We start from the raw sequence: 27,715 nt of genomic DNA, 5'->3' as shown, positions 1-27,715 counted from the left end.
TCAATCACTTTGAAAATTGCTTTGATGAAAATGGTTTGTGAATAATAACTATATAACGTCCTCTAAGAATGTTTCAATGATTGAAATGAGAGTTTAGATTATATAACCATTGTTGGATATAAGCATTGTTGTGGAAACACATATATGTATAATTCCTTATTCCTTGAACTGAAGTTTGCGAACTTTGTTGATCAAGAGAACCGGAACAAGAGCCGTGAACTCAGTTCTTAAACCCAGTCCACGAACTGGCGAAAGTTCTCGACCCGAGAAAATCTGCCGGAGTTTGAGAACTCCTTCCGGGAACTTAAGTTCGGGAACCCAGTCCGCGAACTTGAGTTGGTTATATCTAAAGACGATTGTTTGGGAACTCATGTTTATATAAACTAAGGAATGATAATTTCAAACGTGGCTATAAATTCATGACCGATTCGAGTGAATCAAATCGTTTTTGCTTCAATTGTATCTTGTGTAGTTACATGATATTTCCTTGCAATTGAACAACTCTCTAACTAGTTAATTTGAGTCAATTGAACTAGTTATGGTGAAGAAGAATATGGTTGATATGAAAGTGCTCATATGGCTAACCATTTGGTTAACTATTATTGAACCAACAAATGTACATGTTTGGGTACGGTTACACAAACCTAAAAACGTGCATTTCATTTGTGTGTAACAAGCTAGGTTTTCGATCTAACGGTTGAAAGATATTAGTTTGAATCTAATCAGGTTTTCATCTTACGGTGAATATTGAATGCTTTGTTACCAAGCTAACATTGATTGAAAACCCTGATTTGAAAGACTATATAAGGGAGAACTCTAGCAACTGGGAAACCTAATCCCCACACCTTACGTGTGATACTAGTTGTGTAAGCTAGAGTCGATTCTCCTTTAACCTTTGGTTTCTTCTCTAAAACCAGGTTAACGACTTAAAGACTTTACTGGGACTGTGAAGCCAGACCAATATTACTTTCTCGTAGTTGTCTGATCTGATATTTCTGTTTCTATCGTACGAGTACAATCGCAAAGATTGGCTTGAGATTGATATCTTCGATAGGAAAGATATAAAAGTAGTCACAAACATCTTCGTCTCATCGTTTGTGATTCCACAATATCTTCTTCCGCCGTGTCGATTAAGATTATGATTAGGTGGTTGATAATACTAGGCTGTTCTTCGGGAATATAAGTCCGGGTTGGTTCCTGTTCACCTTGATTTATCAAAAGACAGAACAAAACTCGTAGGTATTTCTGTGGGAGACATATTTATCTATTACCATAGAGTTTTCTGTATGATACAGATTTGTTTATTAAAGTCTTCGACTTTGGGTCGTAGCAACCCTTAGTTGTGGGTGAGATCAGCTAAGGGAATCAAGTACGTAGTATCCTGCCGGGATTAGAGACGTAAGAAACGCAGCTGTACCTTGGATCAGTGTGGGATTTATTGGGGTTCAGCTAAAGTCCAGACCGAAGTTAGTTTGTAGTAGGCTAGTGTCTGTAGCGACTTAATATAGTGTGTGTTCAATCTGGACTAGGTCTCGGGGTTTTTCTGCATTTTTGGTTTCCTCGTTAACAAAATTCTGGTGTCTGTGTTATTCTTATTCCGCATTATATTTTGTTATATAATTGAAATATCACAGGTTGTGCGTTAGAATCAATCAATTGGAAATCCAAGCTTTGGTTGTTGATTGAGGTTGATTGATACTTGAACATTGGTCTTTGGTACCGTTCCAGTGTTTTCTCTTTTATTCAATTAGACTCGCAGATTTCTATTTTGCTTGAGTAAGAATTGAATCGAGGAAGAGAGATATTATAACTCTTTGATATACTGTTATCTAGATTGATTCTGTCTCTCTAGTTGATTCTCTAGAAAGTATATTGGAGTTATTCCATACAGATTGCTAAACACAATATTGGGTGTGGTTGTTGTACCCCCGCTTTTTAAATTGGTATCAGAGCAGGCAAACACGTTTAAGACCTTATAAGTTTGTGTTTGTAGCAATCTGACTATATGGACGAGTCTATCTCTGATAACGTACTAGTTCAGAAATTACCAGATGATTTTTAAAGCTTGGATTCTCCTGAGAGAACTATCACATCTAAGTTAATATCTAAACATGTAGAAACTGTTGATAACTGGGAAACACTCCTAAAAGAACAGTTGGATCAAATTTTTGATGAAGGGACTTAGATATTGATAGAGATGTTGATGAGGAAGTCTCGGAGTACGTTAAGCTTTTGAATTCGTTGGAAAAGAAGAAGATGACAATTTATCATGTCACACCTTTTCTGACTAATCTCTGTCGTACAAACAATAAATTGAGAAGATGTTACGCAGGTGTTTTTGTTTCGAATCGTTCAAACAAATCGATCATCAAGGATTCTGAGGAAAACCTACATGTGAAGTCACTTGAATGTGATATTCTTTATCAAAAGTATATTTTGTTGGAAGAGAAACTTGCAGAATCTGAAGCAAGGATTAACTCTCAACAAACAAGTTTTGATGACAGAGAAAGCGCTTATCTCGCTCGAGAAAAACGCCATGAGGCTGATTTAGTTGCCGCTCTTGATAAAATCAAGATGTTGGAAGATGACTTGAAAAAGTTCAATACTAGTTCAAGAAAATTAACCACTATGCTAGGAGCAAGTAAAAATCATCGTGATACACGAGGATTGGGCTATAAGGGAATAGATGCTCCAAGTACTAGCAAAGAGGTAAAATTTGTCAAGGCTAGTGATGCTTCTCAACAAAAGGTTTTCAGTGATGGAAAAAGTGAAATACCTTCACCAGCAGTTAAGGTTCAAAATAGCAAAGTATATCAACCTCCAAAGTCATCACACACGGATCGAGGTAAGAACATTCCTTATGTTTGTCACTATTGCGGAAATAAAGGTCACTTGGAAAGGAGATGTCGTTTCCGTATAAGGAATGAGAAACTTCATGATGTTCTTATTTGGGCATCACAAGAAGTTGTGAAACCAATATCATACGTTAATACTAATCATCTTAACGTTACAGGTTGTAACTGTCCAACCTTTAGGCAAAGGAATCATTGCTGTGATATACCTAGATTTGCCTATAAACGTTATAAGAAGCCCTTTTACAATCGTAATAGTTATCAAAAGGATAACTTCGTAAAGACGAAGACAAGATCCGATGCTCCCAATTAGAGAAAAACTAACTTGCAAAAGAATATTCAATCCAATTCTCTTGCGAGATAACTTGATGAGAGTAATGGGAAGAAGGTTCTGGTTGTTTCTAAACACACCCAGAAGTGGGTTCCAAAGAAAGTCAATGATACTTTGAGTGTGAAAAGGAATGATCTCCCAGAAAATTCCATGACTACGGAGAAGGCGGTATCCATGATGTTGGAACTTAAAGAGTTCTTTGGAAAGATGGATTTGGATGTGAAAGGTTCTAAAATCAATCTCCTTCATGATAATCTAAAAGTCACTTGTGGTGAGTAAGACATTGCTCACCCCAACGCAACTTGATTGTGTTGTAAGTGCATCCTTACCAAGGAATGCCCTGCTATGTATACGGTGAGGGAAGCACGAGAATTGGGGAACACATATTATGTTCGGTAAGGCTGTAGAATTCGACTGGATTCTTCTAAAAAGGTACATCTATAAACCTGAGCAAGATTTATGTTTTTATTTGCTTAGAGTACTTATAATGATCCATGTACCTTGCTTATTGTTCATTTCTACCTAACTTGATATGTGTTTAAGGTTCTTAAAAGTTTAGGTTTGAAAATAGTAGTTCGGGATGTTTGGACTTCATGGTACACCTACCTGGTATGCATAACATCATTTAAAATCAAAATCCAGGGACTAAAGTACGCATACCTGTCTGCATACTGCTCCAGGTCACGAAAATTCGTTTGCAAACCCTATGCATACTTTCCCGTAGACGTCGATATTCGGTAAACTTGTTTTGGCCGTAACTTCTTCGTCCGAACTCGGAATGACCTTATTATTTTTGCATTATCTTCCTCTTTGAATTCTCTTCAAAATGGAAATGATAAAACTTGGATTTGGATGAGTTAAGATTGGTATTTGTGTTGTCTCATGTTTTTGAGTGTTTTGCTCTGTTTCGTCGCACTTGTTCCACTTCTCTCGGACCTGGGCACTTGGATTCTTGGAGTAATACTCTTCTAAGCTAATTTGTAGCTTTTAAAAGAATGTTTTTTCTGAATCACAAAAAAGGAAGTTCAAGAATGGGCATTAGTACGCATTATTATGGGATTCTTGAATGTTCACAATCATCCTTTTTGAACTATGGTGCATGGTCGTTAATGACTTTGTATGTTATTCTTTGTGAAAATCTTTTTATACGCCTTTGGTAGCTATTATTGGTGTAAATCCGGGCGAAAAAGATTGATTCTATCTTCTAAGGATAAATCTTCTTATATACGCATTGCGATTTTCTCTTGATGCCTAGGAAACTTCTTATGAGAATTTATTCTTGTTTTTGAGTAGGATTCCTAGAGTTTGGAATATCAATTATTGTGATTTCACATAGCTATGTGCAACATTTTCATCTTCATGTTCTTAGGTTTATTTGTTTAAATTCTAAAATTGTTTGGAAGATGATTTTTGCAGTATTAATCTTTATGGTTTTATATATTGCAATTTGTTATGAGATATGTGTGTTTGCGTTCCTGAACTGTGATTGTCCCATACCTTGTCAAAAGTTAAGTCTTTCATATGTTGATATGTATGTATTGATAAAAGAATGAATGGACTTTTGACATCACAAAAGTTTGAAGCCTATTATGTCATTATTGATGGAAGATAGGATGAACTTTTGTTGACAAGGATTATGTCTATTGTATATCATTGTGCGAATAGTGATGGAAAATAGAATGAATCCTTGTATATTCCGCAGTATTGATCTTCCCTGATCCATAATTTTATGTATGTATTGTAAGGCTCCGTAAGTTCTCTTATGTCGAGCATGATCAATTAAATTCATCACTTTTTGTGGTTAATTTGGTTGTATATTTCCGATTAGATTAATAATGGGTTATACATTGATGAAAAAAAATGAAATTACTACGAATAAAGATGGAAAGTCAAGGCGAATATCTTGCGACGTTGACAAAGTCAACTTAGCCTCCATCTTCATCAATCTCTGTTCAATTCAGGAATTTTCTGCTCGATTCTTTACCAAATTAATGGTTTGCTAGTAATCTTATACCTAAATCCTATCATTTATGTACAAATTTTAACTCAATATGTTAGTTTTTTTCTGTTGATTTTTTTGACCTAATTTTCAGTTTATGCCTTTCACTACGGGAAAAATATACATCTACAACTGGAGATTTACAACACTCCGCTATACATCGTAGAAAGTCCTATGTTTTACAACTGGTTTCAAAGAAATAGTTGTCGTATATCATCACTACCAACCCTTAGGAACAAGGGGTTACGCTAAGAAAACAAACGACAACTCCTTTAGCAAAACTGTTGTGACGACATTTAGGTATAACAACTTTGTTTCATAAGTGTAGTGACTTAGCCTATCACAATTCTCACAAGTGTTGTTGAAGAACACAAAAATATGATAATGAAAAATACGTTAGAGGGGAGATTCGAACATGAACCTAATGCATGGATGTATAGCTCATTAACCATCCTTACAGTTCACAAGTTTGGGTTTTTTCTTTTTTTTTAATAGAAACGTATAACGACACTTATAAGTGTTGTTGAAGTTAAAATATAGAATGTGGGAAAAAATTAGGTTTGGGGGATTCGACCCTGAGCCTCCTATATGGAAGTCTACACCACTAACCATACCTACACTATCACAAGTTCTGTAAAGTTGGTGGTTCTTTAATATACTATTATGACAACCCTTCATAAGCGTTGTAAAACAAAATATAATGCGCAAAGCCGACTGAGCCACAAAGAGCGCGAAGCATTCTCTGTAACCATATACATTCTTCTCTGTAAATAATCACATACATTCTATAAGACCACCCGCTTTAAGCAAAGCATGCAACTGGGGAATTATGGCAAAAGTATACCATCAAACAAACAAATATTCTGAAAAACATTACCATCTTCAAACCGATATTCACACACAAATGATGATAACAAAAGCAGCCCTGAATTACCAACAATAGAACATAGAGTTTGATAAGTGATAAATACACAAGCCAATACAGAACTAACACTCAGCTGTAGCAAGAAACTTGAGAATAACAGGAAACTCATACAGAACTACACACTCAGCTGTAGCAAGAAACTTGAGAATAGCAGTTGAAGTAGATTACTGAGAAGGCAAATAACACCAAATATTTCTAAAGCAAGAATACAATACCGTAAAAACAATAAACTACTGATCTAACTTGTGAACTTCTTTTTCTTCTTCTTTTTGTTCTTCTTCTTTGTCGGAACCACTATGGTATATTCCCCATCTTCTCTTAAGTAACTCTCGTTCTCGTCATCCATTTGGAAACCAAGAGTTGAAATATCCACTGGTTGGAAAATTGTGTCATGCTTTTCATTGTATTCCTCTAATTCATGGAAACCCCTGGGCGGTGGTTTCACCATCACATACCAGTTAGATGTATTTGACTCTCGAGAATAGAAAACTTGTCGCGCTTGCTTTGCTAAAATGAATGGATCGTTACAGTATTGGTTCTTATGCTGCTTTAAATTGACTAATGTAAAGCCATCTTCTACCTTCACACCAAAATTGGTGTGAGCCCAATCACATTTGAATATTGGAATTTGAAACATATGATTGTAGTCCAACAATAGAATTTCTTCTAAAACACCATAGAACCCACTAGTTTCTGACAATCCTGCAACTAAGGTTGTTGATTCAATTGAAACTCCACTGTTTTGTGTGACTCTCTTAACATCCTTCGTAATAAACCTAGTGTTATTGATAAGCAAGCCTTTATATGATATGCAGTTTTCCAACGGCCCATATGACAACCATTCTACCGTGTGTGATATTGGCATGCCTTGTTCAATTTGCATCTTAACCTACAAATGTATAATCTCAGAACATAAGAATATAACTAAATTTGTTATCTAAGCATAAGAAGTTAGATTTATATGATGGTGTGCCGAACATGGATTGTTCTATGTGATAGAATGAAACATACCTTTTGTTGAAACCAATCTGCAAATGTGTCAGACTGTATGGAATTGAGTTGGTCTTCACCAGTAATTGCCCTCCCAGCAGGAGATTTTAACTCGTCCATATGCATTCTAAGACAAAATTAAAATTAGAAAATGAAGTATTAATTGACAGACCATTTTAATAAACGTGAACATCATACTTACATCATATATGGGTCAATTTCGGGTGTGTTAAAAAGCACATATCTGTGAGCTATCTTTAACTTCTCACCATCCATACGCACTTGGACACCTTTAGAAAGAGGACGTGCTGCCGGTGTGGAACCATTTTGAGTGTTTTCGTTACGCCTTTGCTCTACTCCTGTTTCAGCTGCTTGGGCCTTACGAATATCAAAATACCTAACACTCTCCATTCCAAGATAACACTCGGCTATACAAGCTTCAGGTTGTGCATAATTCTTTACATATTCTTTGAATGTCTTCATATACCTAGGAAAGTCGAGTATGCAACAGTTACTAGTTAATTAAATATTAGTATCTCTAAGATACAAAGGGCATAACTTTCTACACAAAACCAAAAAACAGAAGTAATATAAATTAAATTGGCATACCTTTCAAATGGATACATCCAACGATATTGTACAGGTCCACATAATCGCACTTCTCGAGCTAGGTGAATTGTCAAGTGCATCATGACATCAAAAAGTGACGGAGGGAAGTACCTCTCAAACATACACAAAGTCTCAGCAACTTCTACTTCAAGTTCTATTAATCTATGGAGATCAACTGCCCTTTGGCATATTTCGTGAAAATAAGAACATAACCTGAAAATTGCCTCCCTTGGCCCTACAGGTAAAAGTCCTTGCAAAGCAACGGGTAATATTTGTTGCATAAGAACATGGTAATCATGAGCCTTAAGAACACCTAAGCAACCATCTTTTGAGAAATGCTTTCTAAGATCAGAACTAAAACCATATGGAACCTTTAAATTTCTCATCCTATTATACAATATAGCCTTTTCCTTGTCATTTAAACAGTATGGTGCTGGTGGAAGGATCGTTTTTCCATTTATCTCTACTGGATGTAATTCTGGTCTTATTCCCATACTCTTCAGATCATTGCGGGACTTTAGACCGTCTTTTGTTTTGGACTTTATATTCAATATGGTACCAATAATACTCTCGCAAACATTTTTTTCTGTATGCATAACATCAATATTGTGCCGTAGTAATAAATCCTAGGAAGATGGAAAAACCCAACATTAGTAATTAATTCTATAAATAAATAAAAGATCAGACATTTAATCTATGTGAAAGTTATAATGTCATGCTGTCGAATCTTAGGTAAGTAATTAATTCTATTATAATGTCATGCTGGAAAAAACAGAAACAAAATGCTCATTATACTGAAAATATACTATTATGTGTCAATTATGGTGCAATCAAACTGATGCTGCCGATGCTTTATCACATTGGGAAGAGTACTCAGATGCATTATACTTCCCAAACACTATATCAAAAGAACGAGTGTGTCATTTAGATTGCATTTGTTGATAATGTGAAGTTTAGAGGCTAACATGGTGCAAAGCAGAAGAACCCATAGCCAAATATTAACAAGTAAGTTTGAAGTTATGGAACTAACCTTCCAGTAAGGCAAGTCGAAGAATATTGACCGTTTGTTAAACACCCGAAGTTCAGTTTCATCATCATTTGCACCAGAAATAGCCGCATCAGCAACAACATCCCTTTTCCGCTTCCCACATTTAGAATTACCCACATTTGCACTTGCTGCCGCACTACTCTTGCCCTTATTCTTCTTCTTTGCTCTTTCTTTTTCCTTATCTCCTCCTCGTTCTTCTCCGCTTTCCCAAAATCATTTGTAATACTATTCTGACATTCAAGTGCCGCAGCACCAGACATAACAGGTGGCTTTTCCTTCCTCTCAATCTCTCCATTAAACCAGTCTTTTTTCTGCCGAAGAGGATGATTATGACGAAGAAATCTCCTATGATTCAAGTAGACAGTTTTACGACTAAATGCCAACCAGTTTGAAAGTGTATTTTCACCGCAAAGAGGACAGGCTGCCTTCCCTTTATACGTACATCCAGATAAATTACCATATGCAGGGAAATCGTTTATTGTCCACATTAATAACGCCTTCAAGTTAAAATCTGTTTTAGTAAACGAATCATATACCTGCACCCCTTTCTCCCACAACTCAAAAAGATCATCAATCAAGGGCTGCAAGTATACATCAATGTCATTACCCGGTTGTTTTTTTCCTGGAATCAGCATGCTCAGAATTATGTTGTCACCTTGCATACACAATTGAGGGGGCAAATTATAAACCACGAGCATCACTGGCCAACAACTGTGGGCTGCGGAAAGATCACCAAATGGATTAAATCCATCAGCAGCAAGCCCAAGACGCAAATTACGGGGATCTGAAGCAAACTCGGGATACTTTGTGTCTATGTGCTTCCAAGCCAAAGAATCTGTTGGATGACGCATCTTCCCATCCTTACTCTTGTTCGTCGCGTGCCATATCAACTGCTCAGCCAGTGCTGCTGATTGAAACAATCTTCTCAATCTCGGCACAATGGGGAAGTACCTAAGCACCTTCACCGGTATCTTCTTTTGCGGCTTGTCTATCATTTCAGCATGTCCATGTTAGATGTGTCTGCCTTCCACCTAGAATAATGACATTTAGGACACTCGTCTGCATCTTTCAAATCTTTTCTAAACAAACAACAATCATTAATACAAGCATGTATTTTCTGGTAAGTCAATTGATAAGATTTCAGGAGCTTTTTCACTTCATATGTTGAGCAAGGAAGACAATGATCTGGCGGCAACAAGGAACCGATTGTCTTGAGAAGTTCGTCAAAAGATTTCCTAGATAAACCATTTACTGTCTTGTGCCTATACAATTCAACAGTGATGGATAACTTTGTGTGTGTTTTACAATTAGGATATAACGGTGGGTCCGCCTCTTCCACATGGTTTTCCAAACCCTCATCTTGCACAGGTTCATGTCCCTGATCGATATGTGCATCAGCTTCAACAGCAGCATCTATATGATATGATCCCCTTGTTGCTCCCTCTTGGTGTACATCAGTAGAAGTGTGCATAGTCTCCCCGTGAAAAACCCACTCAGTGTATGTAGGATCCCAACCTCGTTTCAGCAAGTGAAGATGCACTTCTTTCGGAGGAAGTGGGAAAGTGAGATTCTTACAATCAACACAAGGACAACTGAATTCAGAAGGATTTCCAAGTCTCTGACAAACGGTATCTATGAAATTCTTCAAGGCCTCCTGATATGGAAGATCACCCCTACATGAAAGAACGACAAAATAATTAATCACGGAATAACACAATAAAAGAGGGAAAACCAATGTAAAGAATGTAATATTCTACAGTGAACAACATATTAACCTTGGCCAATGAACCCAATCTTTATTCATAATTTTGAATGACTTGAATCTGCAAATCTGTTCAGTTCTTCAACTATTTTGATTCTGTTTTTCCATTTGCATCATAAATTTGCTCAAGGTTGGTGTAAGGAACATAGCATACAAGACAAATTAAGTGGCCGGTGGGGCTCTCTGACTGTGATGTCGATGAAGACTTGTGTAACTAATTAGAGAATTTTTTTCTGTCGACCAAGCATCTCCTGAAGCGTTACGCAAGACAAATTATGTATAATGTATGGAAGTCTGTTTACAAATATTCTTGGTATGTCGTCAAGAACTCTATTCAACCAATGCAACTTCTTATACAGATACTTATTTAGAAGTTACAGTTGCAAGGAAATCATCAATTGATCTAATAGTAGACCCTTTGAGATGACCACCTTCATCTTCTCTCATCGCAGCACTAATTTTCTCCGCAATCACCATTGCCCTCTTCCTCATTTCTTCTCCTTCACTGCTACCCATCACTTGTTCAACTAACACAATTCAGTTAGGACTGATCTTTTTCTCTTCTAGTATGCAAATCTTCAGTCTTTCGAAGGACCACGATTATGAGTCACAGATTCACATATTCAAGCCCTCACCTGCCAAATCGAAACATACCCAACAAACTTAATGAGCCAATTTCTGAATCATGATTATGATTTACTGAAAATTAGACAAAGCAAACAAAACATTTTCAACAAAGCAAGATAAGAAGACTGCAACGTCTATGATGCACCTTCGACATTAAAAGAAAAAAATCAACATGACTGCAGAAAAAAAAAAAGAGACTGAAGGAGAAACTACCCATATTGTTGATTTTGATGAAATCAATATCATAAGAAAGGAACAAACTACCCATATTGTTGATTTTAATGAAATTTTAAACCAAACCCATATTGTTCTGTGTTGATTATCAAAAAAACCTAATTCAAATTTTAATGCAAAAAAGTCACTGAAAAAACCTAATTCAAAAATCAAAAAAACAATATACCCTAAATTGAGCTTTGGTTACAGATCGATCTTCAACTTCGGGAAATTGGTGGAAGTGGTTAGTCGAGATATGGGTTACAGATCGATCTTCAACATTGTGTGGTGATGATGAAGTTGGTGAAGTAATCTCCTGAGATCGATGAAGTTTCCAGTGGTTTGAGTTATGGAGGTGCTGCTGTACCGAAGTGGTTTGAGTGATGTTGGTTTGAATAATGGTGGTTTGAGGTGAAGTTTCTCCGTCGAACACACTGGGGAGATGCAGTTGAGGGAAAAAAAGAAAAGGATAAGGAAGGAAATAGAAATGAGAATGATGTTAAAAAAAAAAAACTTAACAGCTGTAGATGAAATAGAATTAAAAATTAAATGAATGGGTGGTTATGATGTGATGATATACATAGAATATTCCAAAGGAATATTCCCAGTATATGGTTGGATTCATCGTTCTTACGAAGTCCCCGACTTAGAGTAGTCCACTCATCGCCAGGTTTCGATCTCGGAGCCATGTTATGTCTCGAAGTTGCCAAAACCGGTCAGGTTTAAGGGTTGGAGGAATATTATGAAAGCATCTTACCTATGAATCGACAGATTCATCGTTCTTACGAATTCCCCGACTTAGAGTAGTCCACTCATCGCCAGGTTTCGATCTCGGAGCCATGTTATGTCTCGAAGTTTCCAAAACCGGTCAGGTTTAAGGGTTGGAGGAATATTATGAAAGCATCTTACCTATGAATCGACAGATTCATCGTTCTTACGAAGTCCCCGACTTAGAGTAGTCCACTCATCGCCAGGTTTCGATCTCGGAGCCATGTTATGTCTCGAGGTTGCAAAAACCGGTCAGGTTTAAGGGTTGGAGGAATATTATGAAAGCATCTTACCTATGAATCGACAGATTCATCGTTCTTACGAAGTCCCCGACTTAGAGTAGTCCACTCATCGCCAGGTTTCGATCTCGGAGCCATGTTATGTCTCGAAGTTGCCAAAACCGGTCAGGTTTAAGGGTTGGAGGAATATTATGAAAGCATCTTACTTATGAATCGACAGATTCATCGTTCTTACGAAGTCCCCGACTTAGAGTAGTCCTCTCATCGCCAGGTTTCGATCCCGGAGCCATGTTATGTCTCGAAGTTGCCAAAACCGGTCAGGTTTAAGGGTTGGAGGAATATTATGGAAGCATCTTACCTATGAATCGACAGATTCATCGTTCTTACGAAGTCCCCGACTTAGAGTAGTCCACTCACCGCCATGTTTCGATCTCGGAGCCATGTTATATCTCGAAGTTGCCAAAACCGGACAGGTTTAAGGGTTGGAGGAATATTCTAATGGCACCGATATTATTTATAGATAGACGGATTCATCGTTTTTACGAAGTCTCTGACTTAGAATAGTCCACTTACCAGTTACCGCCAGGTTTCGTGCTCGGAGCCAGGTTATATCTATGTTACTTAGAGTGTTACCACCAAATTTTTTTTGTTGTAATTTTGTCTAATCCAACGTACCAAAGTTAGGGGAAGCAACTACTACTAAATCTAACGGTGGGAATTTTGTGTTTGTTTGTCAAAAATTGTGTTTCTTTGCCAATCCGTATGCTTTTGCTTAGACCAATCAGAATATTCCACTTTCCCGCCCAAAATCCCGCCCAAATTTGGTCACGTGTCTGCCCAAGAATTTTTCAGACAATATTTAATTTTTGACAACTGCAACGTGTCCTATCCCATGTTTCCCCCCAATATTTTCACAACGCGCCCAAAATCATTAGCCTCTTCACTCTTCACAAAAATAAGAAAACTCTCTCACCAAAAAAAAAAGGAAAAAATCTCTCACCTATCGCCATGTCTGCAACTGTGAAGCTCTAACCCTAACAATCTCTTATCGTAAAACCCTAACAATCTCTCATCAGAAAACCCTAACAATCTCTCATCAGGAAACCCTAACAATCTCTCATCAGAAAACCCTAACAATCTCTCATCAGGAAACCCTAACAATCTCTCAATCACTCAAACTCTTCAGAAAACCATAACTATCTATTAATCTCAGAGTTCTTCAACTTTGAAGAAAACCCTAACAAATTTTCAAGAAAAGGATTTCACGAAGGGGTAATCTCTCATACTCTCAAATCTTAAGAAAATAAATCTCTTTGTTCCAGTTTTCTATTTTAGTAATTTTGAGTTTTTTTTTTCTTCACATAAATGTTCAGATCTTCACATGCAATTTAGGATTTGTTGTTTCCATGATGAAATTGGTATTGGGTCCTATTTAATTTTGGGAATTTTCGATTTTAGGTCTTTTTATGATGATTTTCATTTCGATGATTGTCTCTGCAGCTCATGTTCTAGTTTTTTTAGGTCTTTGTTCTGTGTTATAACAAAAAATCCCCCCTTTTCTTCCTTCCTATTTCCAATCCCTCTCTCCATCTTTCAATTAGCAAATACAGAGAACCCTAGATGGCCATGATTCCCATTAGCAACAGAGAATAAAAAATCATGTTAATGGGGAGGTGCTCTTCATGGGCTCATGACTACATCTTTAGTGTAATAATTGTAGTACCAAAGATATGTGGAGTACTAGTGCAGAAGTTTAGCCACTGTGATGCATGAAGTATAATTTAGAATTCGTAAGAATTTGTGATTTGATAGGTGTAGCCTTATTCTCTTTAGGTGTATGATTTGATTATATTTGTGCCAAAGCATGAAGTTTAGCCACTGTGATTACATTTTTGCAAGGCATAACTGCAATAATGAAGACTAACAAGGAAACAATAAAGAAAAATCTGGTCAGGGAGTTGGCCATAAAGGTAAAGGCTTCTCATCTCAATTTCAGTGTAAATAAATTTATTCACCATATCATTTTAACTAACCTATATGCATTATTGTTGCAGATGAAAAACAAACAGTCCAAAACTGATAAAGGTTCTCCATCTGCAGAACCATCCCTTCCACCTGAAAGTAGGCGATCATCACCAAGGAACAAGAAGTTTGCGATAAAGGTAAAGACTTTTCATCTCAATTTCACAAAAAACTACTTACCTTCTCATTTTAACTAAGCTACACTTTTTGCAGATGAAAAACAAACAGTCCAAAACTGATAAAGGTTCTCCATCTGCAGAACCATCCCTTCCACCTGAAAGTAGGTGATCATCACCAAGGAACAAGAAGTTTGCGATAAAGGTAAAGACTTTTCATCTCAATTTCACAAAAAACTACTTACCTTCTCATTTTAACTAAGCTACACTTTTTGCAGATGAAAAACAAACAGTCCAAAACTGATAAAGGTTCTCCATCTGCAGAACCATCCCTTCCAACTGAAAGTGCTTCACTCACTTCAAAGCTGCAACCCCCAACTCAAACCAAGTCCCCGACTCCATCTCTTTCACCTGGAAGTAGGCGATCATCACAAAGGAACAAGAAGTTAGAACCAAGTGCTGCTGTTTCTTCTCTAACTAAATGTGCACAACAACTCCAAAGCGTCGTCTACAACCTGAAAGTGCTGAAATGTCATCACCAACTACAAAGAGACAGGCTACTAGGAAGAATGTGCAATCTGAAAGTGCTCAACATTCACAGACCACAACTACAAAGTCCCAATCAAAAAGCTCTGAAGGAGATACTGAAAAATCTGGAGTGGGGCGAAAGAATGTAAAGCGAAAACTTGACACAAGCAGCACAGGCCCATGTCTGAATGTTCAACTTAGGGATCCACACGACACTCTCGCAGATTTTCAAGATGAAGAAGAAGAGGAAGAGGAGGAGGAAGCTGTGGAAGAGGATAACTCTGATCATGTGGAGCCTGATGTGGAAGAAGAGAATGATAATGGTAATGGTGATGAGCCTGAATTGGAAGAAAAAATGATAATGGTAATGATGATAATGAGGAAGGTGAAGAAGGAAAAGAAGCTAAGAAAAGAAAATATGTTCCACGTGGTCCAACCCAGATGTATGCACTGAAGTTAGATTCTGCTGATCCGAAAAGAACAATTTCCTTCAACTCTAATGAACAACCGATTGGTGATCCATCTGTGCAACTTGCCAGTGTGCTAGGGGTGCTTGTTCGGAAACTTCCATTAACGTACAAGGATTGGAGACTTGTCCCTTATGAAGCCAAAGAAAACATATGGAAGATAGTCTCGGTTCGCAATTGATAACTCTTTAACTCTTTTCATTCGTCAATAATTATTTAAGTCATAGTCAACAATTATTTAATTCATAGCGTATTCTAATTCAATTATTTAAATTTATTTGTAGAACCGATTCATTGTGCCTGAGTATTACAAAGACTATTATTTCAGCAAGATGGGAACTTATCTTAGAGAAGCAAGGTCAAGGAAAGCTGGTTTGGTACTCGACGCTTTGGATCGGCTACAAGGGGAAGAACAAAAGAAACGGCTGGAGAAGTTAATGCCCAGGACCATGACAGTTAGGGAGTGGGAAGAGTTTGTGAAACATGTAGACTCTATTGAATTCAGAGTAAGTAATTTCTATTATATAGAATGCCTATATATTTGTATTAAAAACTTTAAAGTCTGTCAAATGATTTTTTTACTTTTCTATTCAGGTCAGAAGAATAAAAATGCAAGAAAATCGTTCAAAACACACCACCCCACATACCATAAGTCGAGAAGGTTACGCCCGATTGGAGGTGAAATTGGTATGTTCTACAGTCTTGATATTCACCATGTGAAAGCTATTGCATCGTTAAAAATATAATTGTTTGAAGTTCTCTACAAAGTTTTATCTTAGAAATATTCTGAGATAATACCATGTTGTTATGCTATTCTTGATGACTCATGTATTGATACATTTATTTGGCAGCAAAAAGAGCAAAACACAACCAAAGAGATTGATAGAGCTATAATCTGGAAAGTTGGTCATAAACAGCGCAAAGGAAAGAAACCACATCCTGGTGTTGTAGAAGCTTTGGTAAGAAATCTTCTCATGTTACTTTGTTTTATTTGTGTGTGCTTGAAAAAGTCAAAAATATCTGATGTTTTACACGCTTACACAGGAAAAACTTGAAAAAGCTCGAGAAAAGTATCATGCTGATTGTGGATCATCCGTGACAGATGATATTCTTGCAAAGGCCTTTGGTGAGGACAAGAAAACTAAAGGGAGACTTAAAGGAATTGGTTTTGGAGCGACACGTAAAAAGGTTGTTGCGCAGTCCCACTATAAGATGATGATTAAAGAGTGTCGAGAATCCTATAAAGCATTGAGTGATCGAGTGGTGCAGCTAGAGGTGAGAATTTAACTTGTATTTTATTAGGTCTCCTTTTCTTGATAAACTCAAACTCGATAATGCCCCTCATACTGCTGTTTGGTCTTAATATAGGGAACGAAATCAAAATGTGTCTGCAATGGAGTCTTACCCTCTCACATGTTAAGTCCCAGCAACAATCATGAGGCTAGCACTAGCAGAAATGTTATCTGTAATGAAAGAGTCTCAACTGATACCACTCCAAGTCATGTCAGGAAACAAGATGAGGTTCAAGTGCCAAAGAGATTCCAAGTTTGCAAGTTGTTAAGCTGGTACAAGGAGGACGAGGTGGTTGCAGAGGCTGAAATTGCTGAAACAGATCCAAGTAAGCAGATACATGGAAAACCAATCGGTCTTGGAGCCTACACTGTATGTGTGAAGGTTTCTTATGTTGATGATGCTCTTGTCTACCAAGCTACTTCAGAAGTCATAACTGTTCATGATGCTGTTTCAAATTTTATCACATGGCCCAAAGATAGAATAATCTACCAATAGACTTCTTAATCTTCTGTGATCTTTTTGGAGACTTAACTTTTGGTAACAAACATATCACTGCCACTTTTTTGTATGTTTTGTGTATATCACATTGGTATGTGAATGCTTTAACTCTGGGTTTGGTTTAATTTGAATGAATCTTTCAGTTTAATCCAATTGTTTATTTACATTTCAGTTTAATCTAGTTGTTTCTTTACATTTCACAAATAGTAGTGACAAAAGTGAAATATATATTCTGAAATATGGGTTTGATCTTATTCACAAGTATTGTAAAAGATAGTCCTACTACACATAGTATAGTTGTATCAAGGTACTTCTACAATGCTAACAAGTGTACTAACTGTAATATTCACAATACTAATAAGTGTTGTGTTAACAATTTCTGCTACCCATGACAATAATTGTAAAACAAATGTTCTACAATGCTAACAAGTGTACTGACTGTAATATTCACAATACTAGTAAGTGTTGTGTTAACAATTTCTACTTCATACCATAATCATTGTAAAATGAAATCTTGCAACATCAGCAGGTGTTGTTCAGAATAGTTATACAACTCAAGGAAGTGTAGTGAGAAGAGTATTCACAATACTAATAGACATCGTGAAAAGGTTTTCAACTACATAAACTAGATATAGTGAAACAGTTACTTTACAACATAAGGTCTTTGTTGTCCAAGATAGTTCTACAATTCATACAGGTGCTGTGCAAATATTATTCATAATACTGGTAATTGTTGTTGCATATGTTTCTACGATATGCAACTTATGTTGTCCACAATTGTTCTACAATACAATCAAGAGTTGTGTTAGGTTATCAAAAAAATTGGAAGAGAATCACAACATTGGCAAACTATTGTTGAACCATGAATCACATCACTCTTTACAACACTTGTCATCCATTGTAGAAAAACTTGGACTTTCTACAATACCCCCGTTCCACAATGCATGAAATGGAGTTGTCGTAGGGGTACTGCAACTCTTATCTTGTGTCGTCAATGATGATTTTTCCCGTAGTGTTTGATGATTAATGTTATGTTTTCAATCATGATAGTTTAGTTTTTTGATTTTGCTAAGCTTCTAACCCTATCTTTGATTTTGATTTCTATTAGTTTTCTCTTTCTTTCTTTGTGTTTTATAATTTAGGTCATGAGCTAATGGAGGTAAAGCCATAGAGTTCGATGTATTTCATCATGAGATTCAATAATCAACTGGGTTAAATGACAAGATGGGTTAGTATGGTTATTATTATGATAGTCTGGTTCTTGATTAGATGCTACGAATTTGTCTTTATGAAATCTATTGTCAGTCCTCTTTCACTTTTTTGTTAAGAAGACAATGGTATAACTGTAAGTGTATTAAGGATTTTTGTGAGATCCTACTTTGTGTAGGGATTTGATGATACAAAGTGGTCTTCATTCTTTTCAAGTAAAGATTCTACTTCTTGGTTATTATCCTTCGTATTTGGCTCGGTATTAAAGATATTAAAAATGCTTTATCACAGTGAAGTCTTTTCTTAATGATGTTTATAACGAGTCTGTTAGATAGCCTCATAGGCTTTAATTCGGTACTAACCCATAGGAGTTTCTTGTTGGAATTAAAAGTATGTTCACTCTTCATGAAAAGTGTTGATATTCTTATCTACCCACTATCTAGTTAATTTTATATTAAGAGAGATAAAAAATCTTAATTAGTTCTCTAATTCTCTCTGTTAAGGGTGGATGCATCAGAAGTATTGATACACTTGGCAGGTTTTAGTTCCATGTTCAGCTGCTCTTTGATCTTCTGTGTTTTGAGAATAAGCATAATTGTGCTGTCAGTTGCATGCTATCAATGGTTAATTCACTCAAGCGTGAAGTTTATTGTCAGATGGGCAGTTTTTGTCATATGTCACTTCCAAGAACTGAGTTAATGTATTGTATCATTTCTTGCTGATCTATAAATGCAATGTTTTCTTCAAGTTCTACTCACTGCAAACCTTAGTTTTCCAGTAACTTTCTGAGTGTCTCTAGATGATTTTAAACTATGGCTTACTCTGCTGATCAGGTTAGAGTGCTAGATCTAGATGAGGATGTTGAAGAATTTCCTCATATTTTTGTTGCTTTACTTTGTGATAACTTACGTAGTTACTATAAAACCTATGTAAAACATCATCTTAACAGAATCTGGACCATGAACTCTTCAGACTTCAAACTTGCAAAACCTTATATCAAAGGGATGGGTATTCAAAACTTGTTTGTGGTCATGTTTAAGAAGTCTCAAGATAGAGATATTGCTTTTGCTTCTAGGCCTTCTTTGTTGTTTGGTAAGTCGTTTGCAGTGCAGCCATTGAGCAAGCTGGAATCAGTGTTTGATCTGGTCTGGGACACTAAATTAATGTCGGTGCAAGTTGATATACCTACTGATCTTTTGAACAAAGGTAAAGTTCGGGAGGTTTTTGATCAGGTTGGTACATTTGTTGTGGGTGAAACTCCAGCTGGAAATAGTTATGAAGCCAGACTCATGGTTCCTCTTAATTCTCCTTTAACTAGAAAGGTAGTTTTTAACACTAACTGTAAGACTTACTATATGTCTGCTTTTTATCCAAAACTTCCTTTCCGTGCTTGCAAGAGATGCTTTGTTCTTCTCCATGATGATGAAAAGTGTAAGGAAATTCAGTCGAGAATTTATGTCAGAGCACTTCCAGATCCTACTCCGAGAGCTACTCATGTTGTTGTTCCTAATCGAGGAGTGAACTTTGCTGGTGAAAGAAGTGCCAGGGTGGGAAGATCTGCAATTTCTAGTACTGATGCTAGTAATGCCCAAGGGCAATTGATGGTTTTCAAATAGTGATTGTAGTTGTAGTGGTAAAAGGGGTTCTTTTCGAACTTGTGAAGAAAACAATTTTTTTTTAGATTTAATTTAAAAAGGAAAATAAACAAAATAATTCAAACCTTTAGAGAAAATACCAAGACTAGGATTCCACCATTGACCAATTAAATAGTAAATTCTAAATAATATTCTTGCAATTCTATCTTTAAAAATAATTCTAATATTTGCCTCAAATATATTTTTGAAGTAATAATTGTAATCACAAAGTATAAAACATCAAAAGTTTTTAAAACCCAGCATGCTTCATCAAAATAATTCACAACTATTCAATAAAAACTAATATTTCAAATTCAATTCCATGCAAATAATCAAATAATAATATTGCAAATAAATAATAAAATTAGAATTATACCAATCAATATGGACCAATGGCTTCCTCCGTCGTCTCGGCTAATGGGTTTAGCTCCTCATCCCAAAGACACACTCACAAGATGTATTCATGGCTAAATAAGTGTTTTTATTGATGATTATATGATGAAATAGGAATTAGCAACGCTGTAAAAGTGTTACAGCGTCACTGTTACAAATGGTGTAAGTGCTGAGAAGAAACGATAGGACTAAAGTGCTGTAAAAGAAAACGACTGCTGTAAAGAACGATACAAGTCGTGTGCTGTAAACAGCGACACAGCGTTTCTGGTTTTAGACTGTTGAAGAACGACTGCCTTAGCAGGTCTGTTCTTCCTCTTCTTCTTCCTCCTCGAACAGCAGCAGCAGCAGAACTGTTTGGTCTTCAATCGATTCTCCACGGCTCTCCTGGGATCTAAACTCTCTCCTAAGGGTTTCCAAACTTTTCTCACCCTTCTTCTGACTCGAAACAACACTTATATAGCTATCAAACCCCCAAAAATCTCGAGTGAATCCGACTTCTTCTTTCTTCTCTCTTCTCTGCGCTGTTGAGAGAATATCTCTCCTGTCATCTCCCTGTACGCGTTTGTTGGCTATAAACTTTCCCCCAAGACTCTCCCAGGACTTGAATAATACTATATAGAGTCTATCCAGCGTGAGACTCGCCCAAAACTCTCTCAAAAAATCTTTGAAACTTCAACAGAAAGTACGTGTCCCTGTTTGGACTTTGTGTGATTTTTCCGACTTATCCAGCCCAATTGGCTGGGTCTAGACGATTTAAACAGGCCCCTTATGTCTTGTAGAGTCCATACATACCAAATACACCCATTGAATCACTCTAAAACAACTCCAAGATCGAACACAAAATCTGCCAGTTCTTGCATGCATTTTCCCGCCATTTTTTAGTTTGAAACTATGAAGATGACCTCCCCTTATCCAGTTCTGGTATCCCTTTAGCAGCTGCTTGGAAATGGGTCACCCCTTAGTAATTAGGTTACCCCTTAGTAATTAGGTTACCCCTTATCCAAAGTGAGAGTCCGTATAGTAATTTTCTCCCACGAGCGCAAAAACCACTTTTTTAGCCAATTTCGCCGCAAAAGCTTATTTCTCCAGAAATACCTACAGGGACATAAAAAGCCATAATAAGTACATAAATGAGTACTAACACAATATACAATTGGGCTATATTAGACACATAAATGCGTCTATCAAACACCCCCAAACTTATTATTTGCTAGTCCCGAGCAAATCAAAACTACAAAATAAAATCCTAACTCACTGTCGCAGGCATCGTCGATTGCATTTAGCATATGCAATAAGCCTTTAAACCCCTAGGTGGCCCTAGTGGCCGAGTTATAGTCTCGGGTGGGCTTACAAGAGGTATACCCACAAAACCTGTACTCCAGACCTTAGCTATCTACGCAGAACCTTGGAAGGCACTAAAGAATCTCCTTGGTTGGCATACTTATTGACTACAGGAAGAAGTACCCTGATGCGAAATTCCAATTGCTGTACACGAGTTTGCACTCAAGCATACTAAAATTCATATAAAGTGACAGAGCTCTACTCAGATAGTTGCACTATGGACATCATATTCGGAGTCAAAACTAATCACATGGATAGATCAAGAAGATGGATATAGAAAACATAGATGGTTTTGATGTTTACTAAGTGAACGACGTTTCCCATATCTGTCTGAAGGCCTCCGCCAAAATGAACCTATCCTAATGGATTGAGATACCAGTCTGACTAATATCAACACACTGGCATATACAAGGGTACCAGTGGTCGACTTTATTGAATTTATTCCTTTTGGTCAAATGGTCTGGTCTCAATTTTTTTTCATCTTTTTTTTTTTTTTTTTTTCATGGTATCTCAATCACTCTAATTCACCCTAGCATTGGTAACAACTTGAATCGTGGGCCCCACCTATCACTTAGAGAAACATAGTTTAAAAACAAAATAAAATAAAAATAGAAGTGAAAAGGACTCAACGAGATATGGTGAAACTATCATGTTATTTCTAACATCTGAGCTCTGTGCTTTTATGAATAGACTCTTTAGATGTTTCCATCTAATCAGATTGGTTCCTCAAACTCCTACAATCAAAATGCTTCCATCCACTTAGATTAGTTAGTGCAATCCTCAATAGGCATAAATTTCTAGGCTCTGGAGTTTATTTATTGCAAAAAGGTGACAAAAAAAATGTTTCTTCCCCACCCCCAAACTTAAATCTTACATTGTCCTCAATGTTCTAAAGATGAAATTAAAAGCATGAACAAGGAGAAACTATTACCACTGGAGGGAAAAGAAATAAGGAAGGATATTACCGTATCACATGAACGCGGGAGCCTCCCAGGAAACGCTAAATTTATAGTCATTAGCTAGACATAAAATACCTCAAAAAGAATTTTCACCTTCCAAAGTCGTATACCAATAGTCGAAACAATTGTGGGTCCATAAGACCAAATAGAACTGCCACGAATAGGAGACAAATGCTCAAGATTAGAAAAATGAGCAGATAGAGCACAACCTGATCTAAAGTTTCTCGCAAGACAACTGGATTTATCTCGGGTGACCACTTGGGATTCATATGAGTGTCTCGGCAAACAGCTTTATCCGAAAAACGGGTCTCTAATATATGGATTTTTTCCTGGACATTATCAGGAGGATCGGGTTGTGGAGTCTGAATAGACTCATGGAATACCTCACTAGGCTCGAGTCCCAAGATAGGGACTTCTATTGGGGATAATTGACAATCTCTACCCCCAAACTTAGAATTTTGGGTGCCTCTACAATGACTAGTCACAATGTTCCTAATTTCTAGACCACCGGGTTCTTGAAAAAGGTCAATTGCTTTCTCTAAGTCATAATCAGGTGGTTCATCCTCAGCTTGCTTCATATCTTCTATGGTCCACTCTAAGGCTTCCTTATTTTCTTGAAGCACGGTCTCTGGACTACTTTCCTGATCACTATCCAAATCGGAGGCTATAATCACAGGGAAAGACTCGGGTGGGCCTAAAAATGTATAATTAGACTCCAACTCAGGAGGCTCTTTTAAATAAGGTATTAAGATAAACTCAGAAGCTAGTAATGGTTCGAACCTATCTTTCCATATATCAATATCTAACATAGGAACAGAATCCAACAGAGCATTTACTTGTTCAATGTTACTATCATCGTCGAAATCCAGGCTAAAATGGGATAAACAACTCTCCAATGTATTTTCCGGTACGATGTTTGGTAATGACTCCTGAACTAAGGTTCCTATCATGTTCACCTCTTCAATACATGTGCTATCTAGCTCAGAATGTAGCTTGTTTACATTAAAAATATTCAACTCAATAGTCATATTACCAAAAGATAGATTCATAATACCATTTCGACAGTTTATGATCGCATTAGATGTAGCTAAGAATGGGCGACCTAAAATCACAGGTATTTGGTTCTCTGGGTCGGGGACAGGTTGGGTATCTAGGACCACAAAATCCACTGGATAAATAAACTTGTCGACCTCAATAAGAACATCCTCGATCACACCACGAGGGATTTTAACGGACCTATCAGCTAACTGGAGTGTTATCTGGGTAGGTTTCATCTCACCAAGTCCTAGCTTAAGGTACACATGGTATGGCAGTAAGTTCACACTGGCTCCTAAGTCAAGCAACGCTTTCTCAACACGGTACTTACCTATTGTACAAGAAATGGTAGGGGACCCTGGGTCTTTATACTTAGGAGTAGTGGTATTCTGAATAATAGAACTCACATGACTAGCTATGAAGGCTTTCTTCTGGACACTGAGCTTACGCTTTCGCGTACACAAGTCCTTAAGGAACTTGGCATAAGAGGGAATCTGCCTAATTGCATCTAATAATGGAAGGTTGATATTAACCTTCTTAAAAACCTCCAATATATCATTAAAGTTGGACTCCCTCTTAGTCGGAACTAGCAGCTGTGGGAATGGGGCTCTGGGAACAAAGCCGGGCTCAACAGGACCCTCATTGGTCTCCTTGGAGGCTCTATCAGTCTCCTCATTTTCTGGCTCAGCAGGGTGAACTACAGCATGTTCACTATCAGGCATGGCAACCTTGTTGTCAACTTTCTTTCCACTCCTAAGGGTTGTGACAGCATTCACATGATTGTACGATTTCTCTCCTTTTGGGTTGGGATCAGTACGACTAGGGAACCTTCCATCTTCTCTCTCACTTATGAACTTAGCTATTTGTCCTACTTGAAGTTCTAATTTGGCAAGACTCTGGGAATTATTCTTCAATTCTTGCCTAGTTTCTTGTTGAAAGCTCATGTGGTTCTTTGTTAGCATTTCATGGTTATTTGCTAACATAGTGAGAGTATCCTCTAAGGTAGAGATCTTTTTCTCGGAAGTGTTTTGAAACTGGGTTTGACCTGAAGAGTTCTTAAAACCAAAATCTGGGGGAGGCTGAGAATTACTAGACTGGCCTTGATTCTGGCCCTTGGACCAAGAGAAATTAGGATGGTTTCTCCAACCAGGGTTGTAAGTTTCTGAGTATGGGTCAAACTTCTGACGGTTCTCAAACCTAGCATTGTTATAGACAACATGGGCTTGTTCTTCACTAACTTGACCTTCCCAAAATGAATTATCGGGCTCTATTCCACAACTAGAGACTTGAGAGGCTCTATTAGGTTCAACAAGGGACCTATTTTTAGACTGACCCATTTCTAAAGCTTCTAACCTTCTGGACAAAGCAGCAAACTTAGTATCTGACGCAAAACTCGTATCTACCATATTGGTGCTACTTCTATTGACCAAGAGTCTTTTAGGGGGTTCAACACAAGATTCCCACTGTTGGGATTTTTCAGCGATAGCTCCTAAGAAGGTAAAAGCATCATCAGCATTTTTACTAGTGAACTCACCAGCGCACATAGATTCAACCATGGCTTTGGTCGAATAGTCTAAACCATCATAAATAATCTGTACAAGTTTCATATTATCAAATCCATGGTGAGGACACTGAGATAGGAGATCATTGAATCGCTCTAAAAACCTATAAAGAGACTCTCCCTCTTGTTGCACACTAGCACTAATTTTCTGCCTAACAGCTGCAGTTTTATGCTTAGGGTAGAATTTCATATAGAAAGCAGCAATAAGTTCCTGCCATGTTTCAATAGATTCAGATGGTAGATTGTTCAGCCATGTCTTGGCTTTATCTCTCAAGGAAAAAGGAAACATTTTAAGTTTCAAGACTTCATCAGTAAGGTCCTTTATCCTAATTGTCCCACAGATTTCCTCAAAGTCCCTAATATGAAAATAAGGGTTCTCATCATCTTTTCCTAAGAATATAGGGATCATTTGAAGAATACTAGGTTTTATCTCAAAATTAGCCGTAGTGGCTGGCAATTTAATGCATGAAGCTCGGTTGGTCCTAGTTGGGAACATGTAATCTTTCAAAGTTGCCATCGCTGGCACAACAGAAGTACTAGGGGTACTTTCCTCACAAATAGACAGATTCTCAAAACAGAAGTTTCCAAAAACAGGGCTCTCCAAAGAAGAGTCTTCGAGCTCCCTGCTTAATTCAGAAGAACTACTAGGTTTTTCGCTAATCAATCGACCTAGAGTATCTCTTTTCCAAGCCCTAACAAAATCGGGCATACACTAAAAAGAATTCAAAAAGAAATAAAAATCCTAACAGGAAGGTTCTAGCAAACACACAGCAGGCTGACTCGACTTTACCACAGCAAACCTAAAGATTTCTAGCAAACAACAAGCATGATGGCTCCACTTAGATTGTTTCTAGACCAGCTTATAATCCTTCGAAAGGGAATTCGTTACAATTTGAGCAAACCCCTCTGGAATCAATCCGAGTTAAAACAAGTTGAATCGAGGCGAGGGAAGCTCAGTGGAGCTTTGATACCCAAAACCTCACCGATCCAATGCGGCGCAGTCACGCATTCAACTCGCAGTAACCGTCAAGAACTTCAAGGTGTGCTTAAAAGAGTAACCAATATTTTTCGAATGATTGTCCTGTTAAGCTCGATACCCTATAGGTCTCTTTCTAGTCCAAATTTTAGGCTTAGGTTCGCTTTAGGTTTCGTTTTCCTAAGGCGGGCAAGAAGGGAGCGGTGATGAAATCCGAACCCTTATCTTATATGGTCCAGTCCTTGCCCTTTACTAGGAATTTAAAAACAGTCCATATTCAAGTCCTCAACATATATTCACCTTAAGGAGTCCAGTAACCCGCTTGCAGGAGATTCGCGGGTGTTTAGAATTTTACCTCCCGTACCAGACGGGCGAAGAACCGCTGAAGTCGACTCGGGCCACGACTCCTATGCCGTGTGCGAACCCGAGGGGCCGAGACGATATCGTAATCGTCGTCCTTCCCTGCAAACAATTTATATTTAAGGGTACCCTTCCGTAGGGTTTAAAAATAAAAATAAAAATGTCCCAAAATTAATGTCCAAAGTCCATAAAAAAAAATACAAAAAAAAAATGTCTCTCTTTTTATCAAAATAAATAAATAAAATTCTTCTTCTTTCGCTCCTTTAGCTTTGCTTTTCGCTCCCAAACTTTAAGTAAATCACCACAAGCTTTGGCAAAATTGTCTTTCGCTCCAATCTTCAAAAATCTGCAAGGAAACAAAAAAAACCAAAAACGTAAAGAAGAACAAAAATAATAAAAATCTAAAAAAAAAAAATGTTAACTAAACACAGGTCCCCGGCAGCGGCGCCAAAAATTTGATGGTTTTCAAATAGTGATTGTAGTTGTAGTGGTAAAAGGGGTTCTTTTCGAACTTGTGAAGAAAACAATTTTTTTTTAGATTTAATTTAAAAAGGAAAATAAACAAAATAATTCAAACCTTTAGAGAAAATACCAAGACTAGGATTCCACCATTGACCAATTAAATAGTAAATTCTAAATAATATTCTTGCAATTCTATCTTTAAAAATAATTCTAATATTTGCCTCAAATATATTTTTGAAGTAATAATTGTAATCACAAAGTATAAAACATCAAAAGTTTTTAAAACCCAGCATGCTTCATCAAAATAATTCACAACTATTCAATAAAAACTAATATTTCAAATTCAATTCCATGCAAATAATCAAATAATAATATTGCAAATAAATAATAAAATTAGAATTATACCAATCAATATGGACCAATGGCTTCCTCCGTCGTCTCGGCTAATGGGTTTAGCTCCTCATCCCAAAGACACACTCACAAGATGTATTCATGGCT

At 37.1% G+C, this 27,715-nt stretch overlaps 1 protein-coding gene across 1 annotated transcript; it reads right to left on the bottom strand.

Annotated features, from left to right (window-relative positions):
• Nucleotides 1-6,009: 6,009 nt before the first annotated feature.
• LOC113316026 lies at nucleotides 6,010-9,749 on the bottom strand. The gene is made up of 7 exons (XM_026564260.1): nucleotides 8,868-9,749; nucleotides 7,707-8,332; nucleotides 7,300-7,584; nucleotides 7,119-7,224; nucleotides 6,351-6,996; nucleotides 6,175-6,234; nucleotides 6,010-6,107 (listed from the first exon to the last, which is right to left on the bottom strand). Exons 1-7 carry the CDS (start codon nucleotides 9,747-9,749, stop codon nucleotides 6,010-6,012), a joined length of 2,703 nt encoding a protein of 900 aa, XP_026420045.1.
• Between the last annotated feature and the right edge of the window lie 17,966 nt (nucleotides 9,750-27,715).

This window comes from Papaver somniferum, chromosome 10 (assembly GCF_003573695.1).
Source record: "Papaver somniferum cultivar HN1 chromosome 10, ASM357369v1, whole genome shotgun sequence".
In the NCBI taxonomy this organism is placed as follows: domain Eukaryota; kingdom Viridiplantae; phylum Streptophyta; class Magnoliopsida; order Ranunculales; family Papaveraceae; genus Papaver; species Papaver somniferum.
The sequence above is the reverse complement of the archived record's forward strand: the minus strand, read 5'-3'. Positions and strand labels throughout refer to the sequence as shown.

What these genes read in the sequence shown, in the direction of transcription:
- LOC113316026 (XM_026564260.1), bottom strand. Translation starts at nt 9,749, where the DNA reads ATGATAGACAAGCCGCAAAAGAAGATACCGGTGAAGGTGCTTAGGTAC. An exon ending in GAAATTGACCCATATATGAT is followed by an intron (nt 7,225 to 7,299) that starts GTAAGTATGATG and finishes ATTTTGTCTTAG; the next exon opens with AATGCATATGGACGAGTTAA. An exon ending in CAGATTGGTTTCAACAAAAG is followed by an intron (nt 6,997 to 7,118) that starts GTATGTTTCATT and finishes ATACATTTGTAG; the next exon opens with GTTAAGATGCAAATTGAACA.